Source organism: Wolffia australiana, chromosome 14 (assembly GCF_029677425.1).
Source record: "Wolffia australiana isolate 7733 chromosome 14, ASM2967742v1".
Lineage (NCBI taxonomy): Eukaryota > Viridiplantae > Streptophyta > Magnoliopsida > Alismatales > Araceae > Wolffia > Wolffia australiana.
The window spans coordinates 2,453,873-2,464,472 of NC_135848.1; the positions used below are offsets into that span (position 1 = coordinate 2,453,873).

At 42.4% G+C, this 10,600-nt stretch overlaps 1 protein-coding gene, 2 non-coding genes and 1 pseudogene across 4 annotated transcripts; 2 read left to right on the plus strand and 2 right to left on the minus strand.

Moving 5' to 3' along the window:
• Nucleotides 1–1,704: 1,704 nt before the first annotated feature.
• Nucleotides 1,705–5,129, minus strand: LOC144712009 (heterogeneous nuclear ribonucleoprotein 1-like). Of its 2 annotated transcripts, none has more exons than XM_078586187.1 (4): nt 4,870–5,129; nt 4,248–4,502; nt 2,295–3,315; nt 1,705–2,221 (listed from the first exon to the last, which is right to left on the minus strand). In XM_078586187.1, the coding sequence occupies exons 2-3, from the start codon at nt 4,467–4,469 to the stop codon at nt 2,302–2,304; spliced, it is 1,236 nt and encodes a 411-aa protein (XP_078442313.1). In that variant the 5' UTR covers nt 4,470–4,502; nt 4,870–5,129; the 3' UTR covers nt 1,705–2,221; nt 2,295–2,301. The 2 variants fall into 2 exon arrangements, with proteins under 2 accessions (XP_078442313.1, XP_078442312.1); XM_078586186.1 differs by having other exon boundaries at nt 4,248–4,557; nt 4,870–5,126.
• Nucleotides 5,130–6,240: 1,111 nt separating this feature from the next.
• On the plus strand, nt 6,241–6,321 carry LOC144712565 (small nucleolar RNA SNORD96 family). The gene has a single exon (XR_013583830.1). It is a non-coding gene; the product is annotated as a small nucleolar RNA SNORD96 family (small nucleolar RNA).
• Nucleotides 6,322–6,404: 83 nt separating this feature from the next.
• Nucleotides 6,405–6,491, plus strand: LOC144712566 (small nucleolar RNA SNORD96 family). The gene has a single exon (XR_013583831.1). It is a non-coding gene; the product is annotated as a small nucleolar RNA SNORD96 family (small nucleolar RNA).
• Nucleotides 6,492–7,945: 1,454 nt separating this feature from the next.
• LOC144712010 (cysteine proteinase inhibitor A pseudogene) lies at nt 7,946–8,464 on the minus strand (annotated as a pseudogene).
• Nucleotides 8,465–10,600: the final 2,136 nt, after the last annotated feature.

A 10,600-nucleotide genomic window follows, 5' to 3' on the forward strand; every position in this document is an offset into this window, starting at 1 on the left:
TCAATCGAAAGATCACCATATCTCCCATTTTTGTGAATGACAACAAAGCAACAAAGCTTCAAGAAAATACTCGGATTTAAGGTCAAAAATCCTATTCTCTTATACCAAATGAGACATCTAGACTCTCCATGAGATGAATCACATCACTCTAGCACAAATCCTCAGATGCATTCTTGCCTTCTCCAACCTCACTCCCATGTAAATCAGCTCCTATTTTGTCCCCCTTTTTTTTACATGATGTTTGCAAGGTTTGATGTCCATCTACAATTGGCTTCAAATTTTAACCTCATTTTCTGTTGACTTTGACCTCTACCTATCTCTTGGGTTCAATCAATCCTCAATCCATTAATCTATATCTTTATATATATAATTCATAAAGCTGGCCAATAAAAGTTATCAAGACATTAGAGTTATTTACCAGACTGATTCATGGACCACACACAAATGGCCTTTTGAATGTCAGAAGACATACTTAAAGTTTAGGGCTTTTATAAAAAAATATCATAAAGAATAAGTATCAGAAATCCCTGAACAAATTCACACAGGCCATAATTATTCAGATACACATTCGTCTCTTCACTTATCCCTTTGGGTAGATTCTTGGGTCAACGGTTGTTGATGCTTCTCGTGACCACATTGTTACCTAGGGACTTCAGATTGTCATCTCATGTCATTCCAAAAGGCCTCATCCCAAGAGCATTTAGTTTTATTTCTTGAAGATGCAATTGACCAAGGTATATTTCACATTCATGTGTAATACACTCATCCTTGACAATTAACACAAGCTTCCTATGGATCTAATCCTTCTCCCTTCTAGAAATTTCTCAGCCTTACTCTATCAAGGGTTCTGTCAATCCAAATATGACAACATCCGCTAGTTTTGTTAATGGCAACAAAAGCAATAAAGCTTTGAGAAAGTCCTCAAGATTCAACGCCAAATCCTAAAATCTTCCATAAGATGAAACCTAATAGACTCTCCATCACATTACTCAAGTGCAAATTCTCAGATTCATTCCTGCCTCTGCCCCCCAATCTTAGAATCAGCTCCTATCTTGTCTCCCTAATCTTTATATAATCTACGCTGAGGGTTCGATGTCGACCCATTGATGGCTTCAAATTTTAACCTCCCATTCTGTTGACTTTGACCTTGATCTTTACCTCATGAAATAGGTCAAAAGTCAAAGACATGATGTCAAATGTGGGGAATCACAAGAATGGAGTTTAGGGTTTAGGAATTTATACATAATTACAGATGTTTAGGGTTTAGGGGTTGACATCTATAGAAACCACTGACTGAGAGGGAAAGGGAGGGAGAGAGAAAGAAATAGAGAGGGACATATATATTTACTGAGAGAGGAGGAGAGATAGAGGGAGACAGATATACCATGTCAACTCTTTCTCTCTGTTTCTCATGGAAAGGAAGAGATAGAATCTTGGAAGATAAACCCACAGAGGAAGAAAGATGGAGAGAGAGAGAAATGAGATGTCATCTCTCTCTCTCTCTCTATCCTTCTTTCTTTCTACCAATATCCTTCTTTCTCTCTCTCTAGCACTATGTTTCTTTCTTCTGTTTTCTCAATCTATTTCCACCTTCGGAAAAGCAGTGTCATATCGTCCTTTCTAAAACATCTCCATGAATATAATTAAATAAAAAAATGAATGAGGAGTCAAGATTAAGGTTGATCATCACAAGTGCTGATGATATCCACGCCCGAAAAATCATCAATTCATTACAACGAACAATAAAGTTTCTTGAACATTTTTGAGGAAAAAAAGAGTGATAAAACACAAGATGAGAAAATGTGGAGTGAACAAGAACCCGGGATTCCGCCGGGCATTACATTAACGGATTTTTTATCAGACAGGAGAAAAAAAAAGGACAAAAAAAAATGAAGCCTACACAAATCACAAACCCTCCCCCGAATTCTCGTCCCGCAATTGGATTCCACATCTCAACAAATCACGGAGGAACAAAAGCCAGGCGCGTCTTTAAAAAAAAAAGGAGAAAAAATAGAGGAAGAAAAAGAATATCTCAAACCTGACGCCTTAAAGACCAAGACTCATCTCATATTTTAACTCACCGAAATCGAATTTAAGAAGGAACTCTCCGGTTAGATTTAAGGAAAGAACTAACCGTGCGGGCTGGAGAGGAGACCGAATCCTTTTTCTTTTTTCTTTTTAATCATCTAACGTAAAAGCTCTGTTTCCTAGGAATCAATTCCTGCGACAGAGACAACAACCAATCAGAAAACTCCCGTAAAACAATCAAAAAAAACTTATACCTTCAGACTGACCTCTAATTTATTGCCTAATATTGAAAGACCCCACGTATCCGTCGGAAGAGGGGTTGCCGCTGCCAAAGCCGTAGTCAAATGGGTTGTTGGATCCTTCCAGCTCCAAGGAAGAGGACCGCCATGTCGGATCCCCATAAATGGAACTCCCGCCGTAGAGATCCGAGTAGGATCCGGACCCGTTATTATACCCGACATCCCCGCCTCTGTTGCGCCTTCCAAAGCCAAGCCCCAGGCTTCCTCCAAGAGAAGAAGAGTCTCCCCAGTTGACCCCGCCATTGCCGAGCTCGCCCAGCATCAAACTCCCCGCGGCCCCCATGAAGCTGTTCTCGCTGTTAACCGAAGCCTGCTGAAGCCCGCCGTTTCCCCAGGACCCGCGGGCCACCGAGCTTAAAACGGATCCGGCGGAATTATTCACCCCGCCGTATAGTTCCCCGCCGCCGAACTTTTCAGAATTCCCGGTGTATATCTGGTTGATTCCTCTGCCGTGGGTCAGCCCCTGGTCGAAGTTTAACCCGATGCCGTAGCCGGGGTTGAACCTGGCGCGGGGGTTATTGGGCTGGCCCAATCTGAGGCCGTACCCCGTTATTGGGCCTGGGCCGTAGTTGTAGCCGTTGAGGAAGGTGCTGAGCCTGTTCATGTTGTAGTTGTAGCCGGTAACGGAACGGAGAGGCGAGCCGGGGGACTGCTCTTTGGGGACGGCTCGCTTGACTTCGACCATCTTCCCGTTCAGCTCGTGGAAGGTTTTGACTAGAACGTTGTCGACGGCGTCTTCGGAGTCGTAGGTGATGAAGCCGAAGCCTCTCGGCCGTTGGGTGTTGTGGTCGTACATCACGACGACGTCTGTGATCGTCCCAAACTGCTCGAAGTAGGCTCGGAAGTCGGATTCGGTGACGGTTGACGCGAGCCCGCCGACGAAGATCTTTCGGGTTCGTCCCGGGTTTGGGGACCCGTGGATGGCCGGGCTGTTGGTTCTTGTTGGGGTCTGCTGGTCTTGCCTCGGGACCGCCTTCTTCGCTTCCACCTGATGATCCATTGGGGGAAGAGTTAGAACGGTTTTTTTTTTTGGTTTTTGATTGGAGATTTTGGGGAGTTGTGACGATTTATACGAGAATTGGAGGCAGAAACTGGGAAAATATGATGCGATTTTAGTAGGAAGTGGGAGAATCGGCGTGATTTGGGTAATGGGTTGGAGAAGAAATGAAAATTAGGAGAATATGACGAGGTTGGCGTGGTTTTTGGTGGTTGATTGATGAAGATGATGTGGAAAAAGATGATGCTATTCAACCAATTCTGAGCGAATTCAGGTAATTGGTTGAAGAACAAGGCGTGGGAAGTAAGGAATGATGATGCGCTTGAACGAAAAATCATCACGATTTGGTTGAAGAACGAGACGCGGGGTGTTGTAAAAGATGATGTGGTTGAACGCAGATCAGCTGGATTTTGGTGTTTGGTCGAAGAGAACGAAGCGGAAAGTAGGGAAATATGATGTTATTGAACGGAAATCAGCTCGAGAATCAGAAGCAGAAAGTAGGAACATAAGATGCGACGGAACGAAAATCACTCATCACGATTTGGTAAGTGAAGGAGATGATACGATCGACCGAAATTCAACAAGCAATGTGGCAGAATTCCGAATTTGAATCTGGAATCATCACGATTTTGATAAATCGATTCAAGAAGATGATACGATTGAACGAAATTCAACAATAAATTCGTCAGAATTCTGCATCTGAATTTGGAATCCTCAAGATTTTCATGACGGATTGAAGAAGATGACACGATTGAACAAAGTTCAATGAGTTGTTTGTCAGAATTCGGCGTTTGAATTGAGAATTATCATGATTTCGATAATTGATTGGAGAAGATGATACGATTGAAAGAAGTTTGACGATAAATTCTTTTGAATTATGCGTTTGAATTGGTAATCGGCGATCAGAGACGACTTCTGAGTACCATTCTTCCGTCGATGATGTGCTTCTCCATGACGACGCGCTCTGCCACGGCGGGGTCCGAGAAAACAACGAATCCAAAGCCCCGGGCGCGGCCGGTGGTTCGATCCTTCATGATCACGGCCTCCACCACCTCGCCATAATTGCTGAAGTACTCCTTGAGGCGATCCTCGTTCGTGTCCCAAGAAATTCCTCCGATGAACAGCTTCCCCAGATCGGACTCCATTTGGCGTTCTAAATATACTCCGGCGCAACGATCCTGCATCCAACATGCAATCCAATCGCTAGAGCGAAGCGCCAGGCTAACGAGAAATCTGCATTAGGAATCGAAATCAGAATAACATTTCCAGACGCGATTCGGCACCACGACGACGCCGCAGATCCGAATTACAATTTCACAGAAATTGCGCGGACTCTAGATCGGCAGAGAGCAACAACAAAGCTCCAAAAACGCCACGACGACGAGGAAATTTTCAACAGACATCAGATCGGACGGCAGGCGATCCAAAATGCATCGAAATTAGATCGAGGATCTGATCCGCGGATCAAAATTGGAGAGAAAAGAATCGGAAAATTTGAAATTCCACGACAATCTCAAGATCTGCGGATTCAAAAGACGTGCTCACCGATCTGGAGAGGCGGAGAATCCTGTCTTGCTAAGATCTGAGCTGCGGCATCGGCGAGGGACGGACGACGGAGGAGGAACTTTTCATCATCCTCCAGATTTCCCGTCCTCCGTGTTGATGTCAATCCCACATTCAATTCGCCATGCCAGCCGAGAGAGCAACGTGAGGAGGAAGAGGGAGGAACATGGCGGACCAGATATGATTCCCAAATAACTTGCACAAAAAGGAAAATTTAGAGAGAGAGATGCCGTGGTATTAATAGAAAACGGACTCCAAGAGAGAGATAGACAGGGAGAGATTTCTAGAGAGAGAGAGATGGAGAGGTCGATCCGCAGGAAAATACGTCGGGAAAGGGAAGGTGACGAGGCGTGGGCCTTTCCCCCCCCCTTTTTTACCCAATAAAATGACCGCATTATCCTTTTTTAATTTCTCAATAATTCGGTATTTTAACAGAAAAGGATAATTCTCCGATTTTTCCTTTTTTTTTTTAAATGCCCGGTGACCGTTTAAATACAGAGGGATCGGCTCGATCTCGGCCGTCCGTTGGCTTATCTCGACAAGGGGCGGGGCGTTTCTGGCCTATCTCTTAGTCGTAACCGTTTGAGGCGGGGCCAGCCTGGCGTAGAGATGATCTGGGCCGTCCGATCGGCATCGACCTTTCGACAACAGATTTACTTTATCACGGATCCAATCAACGACGAACAGAAGTTTATTAGTTTATTAATCTTATCCACGTCATCCGCCAGCTGGGTCTAGATAGAACTTTGAATCGTCGGTGCGCCATCCGACGGTTGTTATTAGTTGGAGAACCACGTGGTGGATATTTAAGCAGTGTTCAAGATCGAGCGGTCAAGGAGACGACAACGTTACTATTCAAAAGGCTATAAATACCTCCACGGTTCCCTTATTGTTAGGTTATGATCAATTTCGCCGTTTGAGATCGTCTTGACAGCGGGAAGTTCCTCTCCACTGCGCCGAGTTGTATTGAGATCGTTATTGACTTCTTGTTCATCTGCTTATTTTCAGTTCTAGTTTGACTACGAGTTCAGATCCTAGTTTCAATGCTCGTTTGTATTGTGTTCTTCGTTCGATCTTATCACTCCGGAACATCAAATCATGGAGCGCAATCTCCATTCCGATCCTTGAGTTTTTGGCCTGATGCCTCTTCCGACGATCATACAATCTAATGATGTCTTGATAACGCTGGTTTCGGTCGATTCTATGCGATTCTTGCTTAAAACATGTTTCACTTGAATCTTGTTCTCTGTACCGTGATTTTTTACTGTCATTGCCGTTATTTTTGAAGTATCCAGGAGTTAGAGTGGAGGAAATTGAATGGTCAGACTTCATCCTAATCAATTTTATTTGATAAAGCCAATGACGAAACTGTTTTAAACCATCTTTCGGGACAGAGACCTATGGTCATGATGTCATTCTGCAATTCTGAGGCTTAGCTTATTTGCATTAGACTCTAGATCTCATTGATTTCATCATTATTTCTATTTTTGATTAGATTCATTCTTTCAGAGATTCTCGGGCAATGAAGAAATCTACCATTAAGTTAACCATCTTTCGGGACTGATTGGCCACGGCCATGCTGTTAACGTGTATCACAGACGCCCTATCGATAATTCTTATTATTTTTCCACACCGTATATAGTATTTGCTCTCTCTGTTTGGTTTTATATTCGCAACGATTTCCAGTAGACTTTTAGAAGGACAATATTAACGTTTTTTGAGCCGTGTCTTTTTTATCCCCAATTAGCTTTTCTGCAGTTATCGATATCTCGCATTAAGTCCGATCCCATCTTCCACTTACGGTTTAAGATTTGATATTTGGTTTTAATTGATAAAGCTTGATCGTATAGTTTTAATTCTTGGTGGTCATTTTTCTTCAATAAAACATCTTCTTTGTATGGAAAGATTCCAAATCAAAGCTATCGGTTTAGAGCGTGAGTATATCTCAGCAACAATTATTGAAAATGATAAGTCACCTAAGATAGTCTTTAAAGATGCAGTTTGAGGAGAATTTAGTATTTCCTTTCACACTTTAATCGTGAATTAAAAACTAGAATGTGAGATTAATCGACATCTCGACAAGTATGTCCAATAATTGATACCCTGATTGCTTCCATTTTTTGAAGGAAATTTGGTAGGAACAGCTCTTAAATGGGAAAGTTGGAAAGATTTCATAAAATAAAAGAAGATGACCAACTTACAAGACCGAGCAATTAAATGTAATAGCCACTTCTTTTCTTCAATATTGTAAACGGGATATTCCATGCAATAAATAGGATGTGAAATGTTAAATTTATTGCATGGAAAATTTGATTCTCGTGGAAAATTGTCAGGTATCTAGTATTTATCATAACGTCGAGAAATAAAAATGCCACCTCCCACAGCTATGTTGCCAAAATTTTCGGTCAATTATTCCTCCTAATTGAAAGGAGATTGAATCAAAAGTTTGGTCAATGTTTTTGAAAATTAACAACTGACACTGGCCCTTGCAAATAAAGAACACCAGTTTTCCTACGATTGATGCGCATAATTAATCATGTCATTGAATAGTGCATGAAAAGTATTATCTTCAATTCTTGCAGTAGACATTATTGGCCATCAATCCAATTCTCTGAACACAACCTGCTGTGCGATTCTTATATGAGTTCTTATACCCGCAATCTACTCCACAATCTTCAATCGCGAGATCTCACTAATTTCTAGACAAATAAATGAATTTATACCTCATCTTACAACAATTCATCACAATCTGCGATCAACTTACAGGTTTGAAGGAGGCGAGGCGCCTGTAATTTTCCAAGGCGCGCCCGATACTTATATGAAATCTAAGCTCATCTCAGATACCGCTGATCATCCATCAATCCTCACACAAACTTCAGTTAAGACATCTCATCACTTATTCCTAGACACAGAAATAAGTGAATTTTATGCTCATCTCAAATCAGATTCATCACAATTTCCGATCAACTCACAGGTTCGAACGAGGCGAGGCGCCTGTAATTTTCCAAGGCGCGCTCGATACTTGCATGAATTCTTAACTCATCTCAGATACCATTGATGATCCATCAATCCTCACACAAACTTCAATTACGACATCTCATCGCTTATTCCTAGACAGAGAAACAGGCGAATTCACTCCTTATCTTACATCAAATTCATCACAATCCGCGATCAACTTACAGGTTCGAACGAGGCGAGGCGCCTGTAATTTTCCCAGGCGCGCTCGCAGACGACGGCCTCGTACAGTTGCGCGCGGCCAGAATCCGCGGCCTCGATGACAAGATCGTAGTTCATCCCGGCCACAACCTGCTGTCTCCCGCTGACGACTCGAAGGAAGATCAGATCGCCGGTCGTCGCCTTGTTATACTCCGCCACAGCGAACTCGGCGATCTCCACGATGTGTTGATCGCTCACGTTGGCGATCTTCGTGTATCCGCCGGTCTTCCGATCTTGGCCGGCGACGAGGAACGGGAAGCTCGGCATGGAGAAGAAGAAGAAGAACAGGAAGAAGGAGAAGAAGAAGGAAAGGGAAGGATTTCCCATCGTTGGAGGAGGAGAATGGAGAAGGCGTGGAAAGCTTGACGCGCACGTATTTATAGGCGTTAACGTGGATGGTGCGTGGGGCGGTTCTGGGGCGGAAATTTGAACCGCGCAGAACCGCTAGAGAGAGAGATGAGAGAGATGAAAGCTAGAGAGAGAGAGAGATGAGAGAGATGAAAGCTAGTGAGAGAGAGATGATAGAGATAAAAGCCAGCATGAGAGAGATAAGATATATAAAAGCTAGTGAGAGGGAGATATGAGAGAGATGAAAGCTAGTGGGTGACAGAGAGGTGAGAGAGATAAAAGCTAGAGAGAGAGATGAGAGAGATAAAAGCTAGTGAGAAAGAGAGATGCGAGAGATAAAGCGAGGGAGAGAGATGAGAGAGATGAGAGAGATAAAAGCAAGTGAGAGAGAGATGAGAGAGATAAAGGCTAGTGAGTGAGAGAGATAAAAGCAAGTGAGAGAGAGATGAGAGAGATAAAGGCTAGTGAGTGAGAGAGATGAGAGAGATAAAAGCCAGTGAGTAAGAGAGAGAGATGAGAGAGATAAAAGCTAGTGAGAGAGAAAGATGAAAGAGATAAAAGCGAGTGAGGGAGAGAGATGAGAGAGATAAAAGCTAGTGAGTGAGAGAGATGCAAGAGATAAAAGCCAGTGAGAGAGAGATGAGAGAGATAAAAGCTAGTGACTGAGAGAGATGCGAGAGATAAAAGCTGGTGAGAGAGAGAGATGCGAGAGATAAAAGCTAGTGAGAGAGAGAGAGATGAGAGAGATAAAGCTAGAGAGAAAGAGATGAGAGAGAGTGATGAGAGAGATAAAAGCTTGTGAGAGAGAGAGAGTGATGAGAGAGATAAAAGCTAGTGAGAGAGAGAGATAAGAGAGATAAAGCTAGTGAGAAAGAGATGAGAGAGATAAAAGCTTGTGTGAAGGAGAGAGTGATGAGAGAGATAAAAGCTAGTGAGAGAGAGAGATAAGAGGGAAAGATGAGAGAGATAAAAGCTTATGTGAGAGAGAGAGTGATGAGAGAGATAAAAGCTAGTGAGAGAGAGAGAGTGATGAGAGAGATAAAAGCTAGTGAGAGAGAGATAAGAGGGAAAGATGAGAGAGATAAAAGCTTATGTGAGAGAGAGAGAGTGATGAGAGAGATAAAAGCTAGTGAGAGAGAGAGATGCGAGAGATAAAGCTAGTGAGAAAGAGATGAGAGAGATGAGAGAGATAAAAGCTTGTGAGAGAGAGAGAGTGATGAGAGAGATTAAATTAGTGAGAGAGAGACGAGAGAGATAAAAGCTAGTGAGAGAGAGAGATGAGAGAGATAAAAGCTAGTGAGAGAGGGATGAGAGAGATAAAAGCTAGTGAGAGAGATGAGAGAGATAAAAGCTAGTGAGAGAGGAATGAGAGAGATAAAAACTAGTGAGAGAGAGAGATGAGAGAGATAAAAGCAAGTGAGTAAGAAAGATGAGAGAGATAAGAAAGAGATGTAGCTAGGGGTTGTACAAGCGCTTTGGCCCAGGGTTTATGTGTTTTGTGAAACAACTGCTATGTGGGTTGCACGAAGTGTGGTTCAAAATTTTAAAGTGCGTAATTAATCACCCATGTTTAGGGTTGGTCTCAGTGCCTAGATCATTAATTTGAACAATGAGAGCAAGTTGTTTCAATTCTGTGGTGTGATGAACAGTTCGAATCAGATCAGTCAATGTTAGAGTCATATTGAAATCATATGTTTGTTTCATGCATTACCCTTTGCTTGCTGTCTTCTCCCCCAGTCGTCAATTGCTTGCTCAAGCTGTCGCAAGGCTAATTACTCACCACTAAGACAAATGGGAAATGGCGTAATTATACTTCTAATTACATTTATTTATTACGCAGATATGAAAATGTATTAAAACTATTTAAAATAATATGTTTGATATAAAAGATTTGATATATGTGGATGATATGCACTATCTGGACCCAAAAGCTCCCACAAGGGCATACAATGATATCAGGACATATCGATATTAGATATTAAAACTTCTTAGCTAAAATATAGCAGCAAGTCTGATAAGTGATTGGATTCTTGAGATGGAATTGCCTACCCTCAATATGAGAAGAGATTGAAACAATGAAGAAGACCAACTGAATTCCCTAGCCAAGGTAGTAGGGATGTTAGATAATAAGTTCTCCAATGATGTTTGG

Coding starts and splice junctions, on each gene's coding strand:
- LOC144712009 (XM_078586186.1), bottom strand. CDS start 4,508: ATGCAGGATCGTTGCGCCGGAGTATATTTAGAACGCCAAATGGAGTCC. Junction 3,316..4,247: donor ACATCATCGACGGAAGAATG/GTACTCAGAAGT, acceptor ATGGATCATCAG/GTGGAAGCGAAGAAGGCGGT.